Source organism: Scardinius erythrophthalmus (genome assembly GCF_964197995.2).
Source record: "Scardinius erythrophthalmus genome assembly, chromosome: 9".
Taxonomy (NCBI): Eukaryota; Metazoa; Chordata; class Actinopteri; order Cypriniformes; family Leuciscidae; genus Scardinius; species Scardinius erythrophthalmus.
In genome coordinates this window covers 8,201,033-8,216,418 of record NC_138229.1, presented here as the reverse complement: position 1 = coordinate 8,216,418, position 15,386 = coordinate 8,201,033, and the positions used below count along the sequence as shown (strand labels likewise).

General features: G+C 37.7%; 1 protein-coding gene across 1 annotated transcript in view; it reads left to right on the top strand.

The window, feature by feature from the left end:
• The window catches only part of ephb1 (EPH receptor B1), a gene marked incomplete at its 5' end in the record, with an annotated part of 246,297 nt that overhangs the window by 148,899 nt on the left and 82,012 nt on the right, over window positions 1–15,386 (top strand). Inside the window, one exon of the mRNA XM_081375455.1 lies at window positions 6,031–6,186. Within this exon, the coding sequence (XP_081231581.1) occupies window positions 6,031–6,186 (156 nt within the window). The remainder of the gene's footprint in view (window positions 1–6,030; window positions 6,187–15,386) is intronic.

The window sequence follows — 15,386 nt, the reverse complement described above, 5'->3', positions numbered from 1 at the left end:
AAACCATGTAAACCAATAAATTCCCGATGGACGAAAGCAAGTCCTTTTGCAAGTCAAGTTGTTTCGCATCAAGAAAACGCTATTGCATTCATTTTGACTAAATAATTTTCATTCTTTGTGTTATATATATATATATATTAGTTACTGTTGCAGATGTTGTTGTTTTTTTAATCACAGCAAAAATACAGAACTTTTCTGGCTAAAATTAACCTGGAAAATCAGCTCTGGCAATTTGTGCCTAATAAGAAAAACTAACTGCCAGGTTCGTAGCATTGTATCCTGTATAAAATTGTATAAAAAAATTTATAAAAAAAATAATATATATATATATATATATATAGTTCCTATTTATTTATTTGTTTATTTATTTATTTATCTTTTACTTTTAAACAATAATTAGTCAATAAACAGGATATGGCTAATATTACATTTTTAAACTATTTGGTCAGAAAAAATATAAACTAAAAAGTACATTATGCAAATTTTATTTATATATTACATAATATGGTAATGTTTTGACAGATGGCCATCTACCGAACTGCCATCGACCCCAATGTGTCATCGTCCATCGTCTTTTATGCTATGTAAACCAACTTCAAGCTGCTAGTCAAACGTCTGGCTACACGAGAGTACATATATACATGCTCAAGCAAAAACCTGCTCTATTGACTGATGTTTCAGCAGCCATGCATGAGCGATGTTTCTTTTCCCTACTCGCTGTAATGGCTTTATTGCTCTTTTGAGGAATAAACGTCCGTTCCTCCCAGCCCGGCCAGAATGAGTCCGCCTGCGAGCTGGGCTTTGTGCCAGCTGATCTCAGCTTTCAGCAACATGGCTTTTCTCGCCGAGGCTGAGATTGAACAGAAAAGCTGGGTGGATTTTTTTCTTCTTTCCCGTGTCTGCTCTGACAGAACGCTGCGGAGAGACGTCCCTGCGCTAATTAATGCGCTTAACGCCTGAGCCACGTGCTCCTAATGCGCAAGGTCAATTAGAAAAAGTTTGTAGCGTTAATGCTGAATTAAAACCCAGTCCCATGGCAGGTTCTGTGCTTTATCTTTTTTTTTGCTATCTTTTGTGGTTCGATGTTTTTTTTTTTTTTTTTCACGTCTGGTTCCCTCGTTCCTTGTCCTCAGTTCCCCTCCGTCATCATTTCTTTGCCGAGTTGACCCTTGTAGCGCCTGGGACTGAGAGAAAGGGCCCTGGATTAATTCATGTCATGCTGAACAGGCGCGAGACAATTAGCGGAAAATGTCGCAGTGAGAATAGCATTTTGCAATGTCAGAAAGCCAGTGGACATGCAGGTTTGTGTGGGAATGTTTTATGTGTGTGTGTGTGTGCTTTAAGAATGTGCTCCAAAAGCATAAAGATGCATTTTTAAATGCATTTGCACTCACACACTCAGTCACGTTGACTGTAGGCTGTTCACAGTAGCTGATTCAGCTCTAGACGCTCCATTTTAAACAGTAGCTTAAAGTGTAAACAGTAGCCTGGGGGACGCTACACAATCTGACTGAGCTCACATCATTACTTTCACACGCATTTACCGTCGTTTGAAAATGTCAGTTGTTTTTTTGCTTTTCAATTTCAGTTTAGTTGTATTTAGTTTTAACGATGCGTTTTTTCTATGTTTTATTAATATTTTTGTTCTTTATGTTTTTTTTTTCAGTGTTTAACCTGGTGAAAAATAAATATAGCAAAAATAAAATAAAAAAAATGCTAAGTATACTGCAAATGCATTTACATATTTATGTACTTAATATAACTATAGACTCTGGGTAGACTAGATGGTAAGCAAACAGTCAGTTCTGATAATCAAAGTGTTGGATGCTGGAGAAGTGGGCGGGAATAAAGATCTGAGTGACTTTGACAAGGGTCAGATTGTTATGGCAAGACAACTGGGTCTGAGTATCTCTGAAACCGCAAGGTTTGTGGGATGCTCCGGTCAGCAGTGGTGAGAATTTACCAACAGTGGTCTGAGGAAGGACAAACCACAAACCGGTAACAGGGTGTTGGGCACCCTAGGCTCATCGATGCACGAGGGCAATGAAGGCTATCCCATCTGGTCCGACCCAACAGAAGGCCTACTGTGGCACAAGTCACACAAAAAGATGGTTATGGGAGGAATGTTTCACAACACACAGTGCATCGCACCAATCAGAGTGCCTATGATGACCCCTGTCCAATGTTGAAAGTGCCTACAAATGGGCACACAAGCATCCGAACTGGACCTTGGAGCAGTAGAAGAAGGTTGCCTGGTCTGATGAGTCCCATTTTCTTTTACATCACGTGGACGGCCTTCTCCTCACAACCTAAAGGACTTGAAGGATCTGCTGCTAAAGTCTTGGTGCCAGATACCACTGGACACCTTCAGGGGTCTTATAGAGGCCATGCCTAGGCAAGTTGGTGCTGTTTTGTAGCATGCAGAGGACCAACAGCATATTAGGCAGGTGGAGTGTGTATGCTTGCAGTGTGTTGAATCATTTGTGTGCTTGTGTTTATTTTGGCCTTTAATCCAGTTAGTTGATATTGAAGGCGCTTGTGAGATTTGTGTGTGCATTACAGAGCAATACAGTATGAAGATGTTTGTGATATTTCTGTCAGGTAAAACAAGTTTGGCTTCTTCTCAATGTACACTGTTACCGGTCCATGAAAGATCTGAGATACCGCGACTCCGCTCCGTATGTGAGGCTGTTGGAGTGTTGCGTGTTTGGTGTGATGAATTTTCAGGCTTGTCTCCTCAGGCTTCGCCTACAGCTACAGAGATGGAGGTCTTCTCAGACAACCACAGCAGAAGCCTGAAGCCAAGCGCTCAGCTGTTGCGTTTGAGTGGTCGCCCTCAGGGGGTGTCTTTCAGATACAGGTATTTTACAGCAGATGCTGGTCCACTTTCAGTGTCGGAGAGTCTGCAAGTTTGACGGTTCAGCAAACACAATAATCTGCTACTTAGATGAAAATGAACTCTCTTGTAAAATGAGGCCTCGTGCTGTACTTCTAAATGTAAAACCTGTCACACGTTCTGTTAAAGGATTGCACCTTCTAACAGGAGTTTCCCCGTCTGTTGTTCTGGTGTGTACGAGTGGGCCGCAGGGGTCAGAGGTCATGGCTGCAGTGCTTGTTGTCGTGGTGATAAACATGGCATGTTTCGTAACTGAGAGAATGTGGCGTTGTGCGGGATGGGAGAGGCGTTCGAGTGTGATTGTGTGTGTGTGTGTGTGTGTGTGTGTGTGTGTGTCATATGGGCTGGGTCAGAAGCTGTCTGTCAAACACCCACACCTTCACACATTCTGCTGTGTGTGTGTGTGTGTGTGAGAGGGGCTCCACACCAAATGTTCCTCTGATTCAGTATGTGTATTCCTCTAAACCCATTTCCTTTCCTCTCCTTTCCTTTCCTTTTATTTCCTTTTTGTCTGTTCATTTCCCTTTCCTTTCCTTTTTCTCTTCTTTTTTGTCTTTTCCTTTCCATTTCCTTTCTTCTTTTTTGTCTGTTCATTTTCCTTTTCTTTTTCCTTTCCTTTCCTTTCCTTTCCTTTCCTTTCCTTTCCTTTCCTTTCCTTTCCTTTCCTTTCCTTTCCTTTCCTTTCCTTTCCTTTCCTTTCCTTTCCTTTCCTTTCCTTTTTTCTTTTCTCTTCTTACCTTGTCTTTTTCTCTTCTCTTCTTTTCTCTTCTCTTCTATTTTTCCTCTTTTTTCTTCTCATCTTTTTTGTATTTATCTTTTTTCATTTCTTTTCCTTTCTCTTATTTTTTTCTTGTCCTTTTCTTTAGCTCTTTTCTTGTCCTTTACCTTTCATTTCTTATTTTCCTTTTCCCTTGTTTCTTTTCTTCTTTTTTGTTCCCTTTACCTCTAATCTGCTCTTCTCTATCTTTCCATATATGTCTAATCTCCTCTCCTCCCCTTATTTATTAAATGACTAAATGAATAAGTCCGCGGGTGAGTAGATGGATAGATAAAAGAACAGAGTAATAAAGTGGACCCGACCCTCTAAACTTTTAATGAGCTGTATAGCATCTAATTAATTTCTTCAAAGGCTGCAGATATTCAGGAGCAGAGGTCTGATTTCACACCCGGCACAGGTCACACTCTTTCATATGGATAGAAGAAGGGATGAATTATCCTGTCCTCTCTCATTAAAGGAGAGACACAGTCCCTCCCTTTCTCGCACTTCACATCTTCCATCTCACACCATTTATTAATTTCCATCATCCATCTTTGTATGTAAATTGATAAGTGTAGTAATCACACCCACATCTTAAATTCTCCATATAGCTCATGTTTGCTCCGTAATTCATATTTATGAGTTTGATGCATATTCATGGCATGCAAATAACAGTTCTAAATGCGAACAGGTCGATCCAGGTCCATTGCGACCTGAAACGTCCCGTCTGTCACTGCCGTAATGCCAGTTAATCAAGGTATTAACGGCAGATTACATTGATCTAGTGCTGACATGAAATATTGCTTGGTGGAGAGTGTGTGACCATTGTTCCCCAAAGCAAAAAGTGGTTGTATCATGGACAAATGTTGAATGAATATAATGTTTTAAAAGTCTTAAAGGTCAGTTGCAAAAAACATCCTGTTTAATTCCGAATGACTGTTTTGGTGCAAGAAACCTTAAGTAACCTTATAAATGTGCATCAGAGCAAAAAAAAAAAAAAAAACATTGTCTGGAATATGACTTATTTTGGATCAATATGAAATGTTTTCTTTCTTTTTTTTTTTCTTGATCCGTGTCAGCAGCAGTACACTGTGATAAGATCACGCAGACACGAGTCCTGATCCTTGTGGTCATTCAGCTGAACCAGCAGAAAGTGTTCCTCTCAAATAGCTGCAGAATTAATGATAAACGAGTACAGGAATCACTTTATCCAGCTCTTTATTCAGAGAGATAAACCCGGCCTGGAAAAGCAAGCAGAATTTATTCACTACTCTCTGCTGTGCCTCAGAAGCCCTGAAAGTAAAGTTCAGCATGTCTGTAATATTTGGATGCTGAAGTGCTCTAAATTTGTTAAATGTGCTTAAAGTGATGTTTTTTTTTTTTGTATGCCATGCACAAAATGGCCCTATGGGACAGAAATCACTGAAATAGTGACACATCACCCCAGTTTCTGTGGCAGCCCTATACAGATAATGAAAAAAAAGAGACATGTCCAAGTGGATTTTTAAAAAAATGCATTTTTTTATGCACATTTATTTGCATGTTTATTTCAAAATATGTATATATAGCCATATATAGAGAGCAGTTTTATTATTATTATTATCATATATATTTTTTTTTTTCATTTATTAGTTTTTTTTTATTAGGTGCATTTTGCATTTAAAATTCACTGGGCTCCAAAAGCAGGCATGTTTAAACACAAAAATGGTATATGCAAGACAGTGAAACACAAATGCAAGAACAAACTTTGTGTGAATGCCAAGAAAGAGTCAGGGGAGCAGCTTGTGTGTGTGTGTTTTTTATCCAATCAGAAAACACTGTCTTATTTGTCTTGGGAGCACCTTTGCTCCGTTTCGCTCATTTCACTTGAAATAGGCCTCGTAAACAGGAAATGTCTCATCTTGCTCTCAAACTGGAACAAAAACACGCTTTGCTCTCATGAACGTAGTTTTTGTCTGGAGCAAACTGACACTGACTCCTTCAGACACTGTGCTAGTAATGCACTGCATAAAAAAGGCACTGCATGGTCAAATTGTATCCCAACTGGCATATTCCACGTTAATAGTGAACATCCTGTGTTTCTCACTCCTAAAGCTTATAATGTTATTCCTGGTTGTCACCATGCTGCAACAAAAGGCATTATGTTCTTGTCCAGATCCATTAAACACAAGGTTATGAGATTTACTAGACAAGTATGAACATATTTACACTTTTGCAGCTCTCTGTTCATCTACAAGTGCTCCTGCTAATTTTTCCTAATATTCCAGATGAAATGTGTCTCCAAATTGGGATTTTGAAGGTGTTTGATTGAAGCAATAAGGAAAATGATCAGAATAGCTCACTAACAAGATCTTTCTCTCTCTCTCTGTCTCTTTAGCTTGTCCTCCAGGAACATTCAAGTCCAGTCAAGGGACGGGTTTGTGTCTTCAGTGTCCGTCTAACAGTAGGTCCACATCTGAAGCGGCCACCATCTGCGTCTGCAGGAACGGCTACTACAGAGCAGACGGAGAGCAGCCAGACATGCCCTGCACCAGTGAGTCATTATCATCATCATATTACTGTTATTGTCATTATCATTAGCATTAAACTGAAGCGGTCGGTCATAACATCGTTTTAGAAGCAGTTTGAGAGCACAGGTCCCTACTACCAATAAGTTGTAGCCCAAACCGAGGCCGCTAATGAGATCATCTGAGCCATCCTGAAAAAAAAAAAAAAAGATGGCTGTTTCGATTTTGACCCAAGTGGGTTTTAAATGTAAATTGCAACAAAGAAAATTAAAGACAATTTTTTAATAAAAAATATTTATTTATTGATCCACTTTGATTTTACATATCTCATTATACAGTATATTTTACATTATGTTTTATGTTTAGATTTTTCTCTAAACCTAACTACGTACCTGGAACCTAATTACCTGCGTCTACAGTCGACACTTAATAATTAAATTTACCTAGGGTGTCTCCAGTCGACTCCCAAGCGTCTCCAATCGGCACTTAATCTGGCGCGTCTACAATCGACACCCAATAATCTTTATACTCTGCCAGTTGTCGACTGTAGACGCAAGAGCTAGAGTTTCTTACTTTAACTTGTTCCCCTAACTAACTTACTTGCTACGCAGGAATAATCGTCAAACAGACTCCTGCAAATGTCCTTTAAATGCTTCAATCACGGCCGGGAGATCTCAGAGCAGTTCTCAGAGAATCTCCCCCAAGAAGAAGCAAGGCCGGAGGATCTCAGACAAATTCCATTGAGAATCCCACCAGCTAACACGAATACAACAGTTTTTATAGAATAGGAGAATGGCAAAAATGACATGAAACATTACTTAATTTCCCCACAATTTGATTGATTCTTCATAGACAAGCCCTCTTGTTACTAGGCAACCACAAGGTTTCAAGTTTAGTCATCTGTCTAGTTTAATTTCCCATATGTGTTATTTTTACACACACACAACCAAACAACATAAAAAAAGAAGAAAAAAAAAAGAACAAAGTTTTAGTGCATTGTGTTTCAATGTTAGCATGTTAGGCCTAAAAATAGAAAGTAAGGTTAGATGTTAGTTATGATTAGTTTGATATACAGTTTACTATTTTATTCATTAAAAAATCCATCACAATCTCTTTTTCATTCATGAGAAAAGTTAGCAATATTGTTTTTGTATTTTTTTCCATATTAATGAAAAATTGAAGTCATTACTGAGAGGCTGTGAGGCTTACAAGATCACACACACACACACACACACACACACACACACTGCAATTAACAGTTATACAATTCTCATGTATAATTTGATCAGTAGTTTTTCCAAATCTTCAATCACAAATTCAGTAGTGCAGAGACAGTTTTATTTAGTTAGTTATTTAGGCTTTTCTGGGTTACAATCTGGCTTTTGTTGCAAGCTAGATTTGAACTCACAAACACTGCAGATCACAGTCTCACTGGGTGTTTTTTTTTTTTTTCTCATGAAGAGCACCATTGGTATCTTAATAATTTTATGACGTAATATAATTTTTTAATTTAGCAAATGGTGTGTCCTTAATGTTCTTATCAAATAGTCACCATTTTAAAAAGCAATATGCTATGCATTAGAAACTCTGCTAAATATTGTCTAAATTAATTATCATAGTGTGAATACATTCATGTTTAAAAGGAAAGAGGACTATATTTGCATCATTTGTGACTGTATTCTCAGATATATTGTACCTTATCGCTGAATCGAAGGAATATGAGGCTGCACTATAAAAGTGCCTGTTTGTGTTTGCATTCCTGAAGAGCTGTATTTGAAAGTCCTCTCAGCATTTTAATTCTCCATTTAGAGTCTAAAATGGCGTTCAGTAAAACATACAGATGGCCATTTGCGATTTAGCCCAACACCTGCTCAGAGGAAGGCCCATACAGCACCTGGTCATTTTACTGTCGGTGAGAAAATGATGCAAAATTAATATTTCTCTATGAACTGCTGCTAGAAATTCCTTGTGGAGTGTCTAGCAGCCACATAAATATGTTTAATATTTAAAAATAATATATATATAAAAGGGAAAGGGTCTGCGGTCTGATTAACACAGTGATCGATTGCTGAGAGAGAGTCCACAGGAATTGATCATAACACCCCACTGTGCATGTAGTGAATTACATCATCTCAACTTCAGTGTAAAGTTCAATTCACTTCCTCCGTGGTCTCACGGTACTCCTGTCTCTATCTCTCTCTCTCTGGGGATTTGTGGTTGTCTCTGTGGGGAGTAGTGCAGTGGGACTGGCCCGAATCGCCTCGAGCCTCCATCAGAACCTAAATTATTTCCTCAGAAATGTCTGCTGGGATATGTGTGTGTGTTGATGGGTGACAGCTCACTGGTTAATTGGAGGATGCCGGACAGCACAAACCTCAAGATTAATTATCTAGGAGCTATGTGGCAAACAGTTCTGTTCTGGGGTTTGTTTGTGCGTGTAGATGGAGCATTCTCTCTTGGATTTAGCCGTTTCGATTGGCCGAGCAAGAGCAGAACTTGTTATCTGGGGTTTGGTTGGCGACAAGTCTGGGTTCGATGCAACTAATGCGTCTTGGTTTACATGGAATGCCGGTTACTGTGCGAGTGTATGTGGAAGTTTTCTTTGCTATATTTTTTAGAACAAATTGTCCCTAAAAATCAGCTAAATCTAATAAAACCTCTCTTTGGGGTCATTCAGGGTAATCAACAATTGGAAAATAACTGATAAATAATGGTTGTATGTATTTATCTGTATATATTTTTATAAAAATGCATTTAATGCATATACTAGTAAGTGTGTGTATATATATATATATATATATATATATATATATATATATATATATATATATATATATATATATATTTGGCTGGATTTTATATATATATATATATTTATATACAGCACTGTTGTTGTTGTCGTTAATAATAATAATAATATTAATTCATTTTATTCTAAACATGCTGTTCTTTTATGGGTAAGGTGGGGATGTGGGTAAGTGTTAGTCTGTTAACATTAATTATTTTTATATAAAAACAATAGAAGTCTATGGTATGTCCTCATATAGATAAGAATATGTGTGTACTGTATATGTGTGGATAAAGCATTCTCTGTTTGTTTGTTTGTTTGGCCGTGCAAGTATGGGATGATTATAGTCTCAAAAAGATTAACACGTGTAAGCACACTTATTAATGAACTTGATACATGTTGCAGAAATGTTTTATCCATGCCTTTCAACTTGCGTGTGCAAAATTCAAAATTGAATGAATGTGAAGCAATTTGTACAAATAGAGACATTTTTGTGAATACAAATGTTTTCCTTTGTATTAGTGTATCATTGTTTGCACATGCAACACAGAAGATGTGCATGTGTGGATCAGGTGACACGCGTGCATTCATTGACGTCTCCTCTGAGTCAATCTCATTTGATTCATTTGGATTTTGAGACTTTCTTTTCGCGGTTTTTAAGCATTTCACAACCCACACACAAACAACTACAAATGAATAGGCCTGGTGCTAATTATTAATGTGTGCACAACTACCCATCTATTTGACAAATTCACAAATGTGCGTCACTACATTTAAACTAATACAATACAACTTGTGTGTGCAAAATCCAAAATCACATGAATGTGCAGCATTTTGAACAAATAGAGACATAGCTGTTAATACAAAACCTCGATCTTGTATTAATGTAGGCCAGAATTTGTGCATGCAACAAGTAAGATGTGCATTTGTGGATCAGGTGACACGCGTGCATTCATTGACTCGTTTCTGAGTCGATCCTATTTGATTCATTTGGATTTTGAGACTTTCATTTCGCAGGTTTCGCCTCGCACGATCCACACACAGATGTCTGAGAAAACCTGCTACCACTAGATGGCAGTATTCTGCTAAAACAGACAACGGCAGCATAATAAAGCGTTCTTCCCCATTTAAGACGCTTAATGAGAGTGATATTGAAGCACCAAATTTAGTCCTACCTTATTAATAAAGCATACTTTATAGAGGCAAACAGATTACATCAGATTATGAACAACACCCATAGAAAACCACTATAAAACGCTTAACGTGCAATCGCGCGTTGCATGTTCAATAAGGTGTATAGGCTACTGAGTTTAAATATCACCGTCTTACTGCATTGACGTTAAGCTTTTTCTTTATAATATGCTCTATGGGAGGAAAACTATATAGCCTACAGACAAGCGCCTATGAACGCGACGCGCGGCGTTTCATGTTAATGGCATTTTCCTTCCTGTTAAAAAAAAATGTTTCGCAGTTGCGTTCATATTATGCTTATTTTTTATCTGACTACACATAATGTACATAGTATACAAGCTTTGGAATTTGAAAATGTCTGTTTTTAAATGTTAAAGATTTTCACAGTAGCCTACATTTGTTTTCCCTTGACCCTTAAGCCATTGTTATAGGCTAGTCTTACTATAGCACGATTAGTTTTAACTATATGCAACCATTGTATATCGACATGAAATATTAATTGAAAATCAACTGGCCCTACGTGTGTAGCTGCATATTTCTACATGAGAATGCTTTGACGCGCTAACCACGGCTCGTGATGCACAAGGGAACGTCGGCCAATTCCACTGCATTAAAACGTATAATTTGTTTTCATTCAAATTACTTTTAATATTTAAAAACAGACATTTTCAAATTCCAAAGCTTGTAGAAGGTTCCTGTAAGACGGATTTACAAGTAAAATTTGGACAAGTCTTCCCTTCATTTTTAAATTGCTATTTTTAAATCTAAATTGAAAACTTATTTTTATTCCCTGGCATTTTAATGATCTCCTGATGCTGTTTCTGCCTGTTCTGTTTGGTTGTTCCTATGCTTTATTCTATTTGTTTTTACTTTGTTCAGCACTTTGGATAGCCCTGCTATGTTTAAATGTGCTTTATAAATAAAATGTACTTAATTACTTTCTTACTTTACTTCATGTACTGTAGGCTATGTAGCCTGTATTCTGCAGAAAAATACTGTAATTCACTAAAAGGGTTTTTTCATGTTCAAAATGGCTGTAGTAGGCTATGTTCCTAGTGACTAGACTGGCTTACTACAGGTGAAATTGTCCAAATACCGCCCTTGCCTATTTACAGTAAACAATATTTTTTTAAACAAAAATTACTGTAATTAACCAAACAGGTTTTTGGTGACTTAGCCTACTAAAGGTGAATAATGCAACATTTCACCTGACTATCACTAACGTACTACAACCTTTGGAACATGAATAGAAAAACAATTTACAGTAGGCTAATTTAAAAAATCGTACTGTTCAATCGGGATATTGGCTGGACATACAGTAGGCTAAGTCAGTCTGCCCACTAGGCATTTACCACAACCTTGGAAGTATTAATTTGAATGAATGACTGGACGTTTATATTTGACTGTGAGTGGAATTTGCAGATGGTCCCTTTAGAAAATGCGGCGAATATCAAACCTAAAACGTACTTCACTGCGCTCTCGGACGGTTTCTCTCCCATACACATGCAAAGTTAAACGCAACTGCAGAATTTCATGTTAAGCTTCTTTTTACAGGCTCAGGAAGGGAAATGCCATTAACATGAAACGCCGCGCGTCGCGTTCATAGGCGCTTGTCTGTAGGCTATATAGTTTTCCTCCCATAGAGCATATTATAAAGAAAAAGCTTAACGTCAATGCAGTAAGACGGTGATATTTAAACTCAGTAGCCAATACACCTTATTGAACATGCAACGCGCGATTGCACGTTAAGCGTTTTATAGTGGTTTTCTATGGGTGTTGTTCATAATCTGATGTAATCTGTTTGCCTCTATAAAGTATGCTTTATTAATAAGGTAGGACTAAATTTGGTGCTTCAATATCACTCTCATTAAGCGTCTTAAATGGGGAAGAACGCTTTATTATGCTGCCGTTGTCTGTTTTAGCAGAATACTGCCATCTAGTGGTAGCAGGTTTTCTCAGACATCTGTGTGTGGATCGTGCGAGGCGAAACCTGCGAAATGAAAGTCTCAAAATCCAAATGAATCAAATAGGATCGACTCAGAAACGAGTCAATGAATGCACGCGTGTCACCTGATCCACAAATGCACATCTTACTTGTTGCATGCACAAATTCTGGCCTACATTAATACAAGATCGAGGTTTTGTATTAACAGCTATGTCTCTATTTGTACAAAATGCTGCACATTCATGTGATTTTGGATTTTGCACACACAAGTTGTATTGTATTAGTTTAAATGTAGTGACGCACATTTGTGAATTTGTCAAATAGATGGGTAGTTGTGCACACATTAATAATTAGCACCAGGCCTATTCATTTGTAGTTGTTTGTGTGTGGGTTGTGAAATGCTTAAAAACCGCGAAAAGAAAGTCTCAAAATCCAAATGAATCAAATGAGATTGACTCAGAGGAGACGTCAATGAATGCACGCGTGTCACCTGATCCACACATGCACATCTTCTGTGTTGCATGCGCAAACTATGATACACTAATACAAAGGAAAACATTTGTATTCACAAAAATGTCTCTATTTGTACAAATTGCTTCACATTCATTCAATTTTGAATTTTGCACACGCAAGTTGAAAGGCATGGATAAAACATTTCTGCAACATGTATCAAGTTCATTAATAAGTGTGCTTACACGTGTTAATCTTTTTGAGACTATAATCATCCCATATGCAAGAGCAGAAATTCTTATCTGAGGATTGGTTGGCCAACAGAGAGGGGTCTGGATTTGATGAAGCTAATATGTCTAGGCGTATATGGAACACTGATTGCTGTTTGAATGTGGGTTTATTGGTGTCCTCATTTAGACGGCTAATTATTGTATTTTCAGCAGCATTGATATCTGGTATAGGTTCATGTGTAGTTCATGTGAATCACACACACACACTTACAGATATAAGAGCACTAAGGCAATTGCGCTTAGACAGATCCCTGGAGAACACTTCTATGGATTGCTCCGAACCAGCGCACACACACACACATGGTTGACCTGCAGGAGTCAGTGTTGTGTGTACAGGTGCAGTGAACAGGACTGTAAAGCAGTGTAATTGCTTTGCTGCCGTTAATCCTCTGCCAGCGACGTCTGACTCGCTGTGATTCTGCTATGAGCTTAAGCCTGTGTACACGCTTTCTTCAGCGGCCCGCGTGTAGTGCAGCGCTACAAACCATCACACACACATAAACAGATGTGCACATCCACACACACACACAGAGTTCCCAAAAAGTCAAACGTCTGCAAACTAATGCTGCTAGAGCTTTTCTCAGAAATAATTTCACTTTTTCGAGCCATTTCTTGCAGTGATTTTTAGTGGATGAATGAAGTCTGTTCTCCTCAAGTTTGTTTGTGTTTACATGACTCATCTTGAATTTTGAAATAGCTGAAGATTGCCTATAAATACATATTTTCATTTACAAACATAGTGGATTGAGTTTCTGAATAACAAATGGAGCTTTTTTTAGCAAGCATGCATAGCATTGTCATTAGTTATTTCAAATCTGTCATGTCCAACTTATAAATGAGTTTGCAGTTAAGAAGTGGCAAAGAAATTCTCCATCATTTACTGATGAACTGGCTTATTCAAGTCTAAAGCTCATTTTCATGTTTTGGGAGCTACGGAGCCCCTAAAGGTTCAATGTTTTACGTTCTGCATTTGCTCGCATAGAACTCAGATGTTTTGTGAGTAAATGCAAAATGTCTTGGTGGAACGCATACAATCTGCGAGCGAATCTCATATTTGAACTCTTATCTAATTTATTTTTTTATTTTTTTCCCATCACCATGTCCTCCGTAGGGAGCTATGGCACATTAGCTAGGTTTCCATCCAAAGTTGCGAAGTTAACTTGTACGCAAAATTGGAATTTCGCATAAAATTCGAATAAAGCACCCTTTCCATCTCATGTGTTCAAGAGAACGAAGTTGTCACTTCCTGGGATATTGGAACACAATATCTGTAATAAAAATGGAAGTTGCCACAATCGGGGAATTTGTTTACAGCATAAATGACGTGTCTCAGATGAAACTCATTCGAATGCCTGTTGTTTGGGCATGCAATCGTGTGAGACCGTTCTGACAGGGAATTAAACCACATAATTCTGATGACAGACTTTAGCGCATACCTTTTTTTTTTTATGCACACTTTTAGAATGTATGTGCATCTTGGCATTTCCATTCAGTGTTTTATATGCAAGATCCCAAAATGTGCATAAAAATAGGTGGATGGAAACATAGCTATTGACTACTTTTACATGTGCACAATAGTGTGATTATTTAATCAGAGGTAGGACTTAATCGCAGTGTGTTTGCATGACACGAGCAAACCTCTTCACTCCCGTTTACATGCAGTTTTCATTATTCTTTAATAATTGTGGATATTTTTTACAGCCATTATTCAGATAGCTCAACATAAACTCACATATAGTAGGTGTGTTACTGGCCAAGCTCTTCCAGCGCACACGGACTATTTTTTTTGGTATTTGGCCTCAGTCGTTTTTTCAGTGACGCGCCTAAAATATCCCCATTTCATAATTTTCAGCCATCAATATACTGCATTGTATTGATGCGCGATGTTGTCAACATGAACTCCGTTTTTTCAGGACCCCAAAAAAAGGCACATTCACACTTCAGTCAGACTGGAATAGATGTGATTGAAGTGTTTGCATGCCTGCTTATTGCGATTTAAAAATTTGCATAAGCCACATGTTTTGCTACGATTATGGTTGCTACGATTATGAGTTTAAGCGCATCAATTTGATTGAAGTATTGTATTTACATGAGGTAAAGTTTAATCGCAATAGTGCATCAATTATAATCACATTTTAAATGCTTATAAGCCAGAAACTAGCGATCTGGTAGATGTTGTAACTACACCAGCATATTCATATTGTTTGGGCCTGTCTCAATTGACAGCTCATCAGATTATGATATTTATTATATCATTTTTTTTAGGACACTTTGATGAATAGAAAGTTCGAAAGAACAGCATTTATTCGAAAAAAGAAGTATTTTGTAACGTCTTTACCGTCACTTTTTTTAAGATCAAATTAATACATCCTTGCTGAATAAGAGTATTTATATCTTCATATCTCAATACTATTTTATTTTTTATTTTATTTTTTTGAAGAGTATTCAAAAATCTTACTGACCCCAAAGTTTTGAAAGGTAGTATAAATATTCAATGCCTGGGAATCGGAATTGCATCATGAAGCTCAGTGCAAGTGCTCCACTGAGAATGAAAGAAACGGA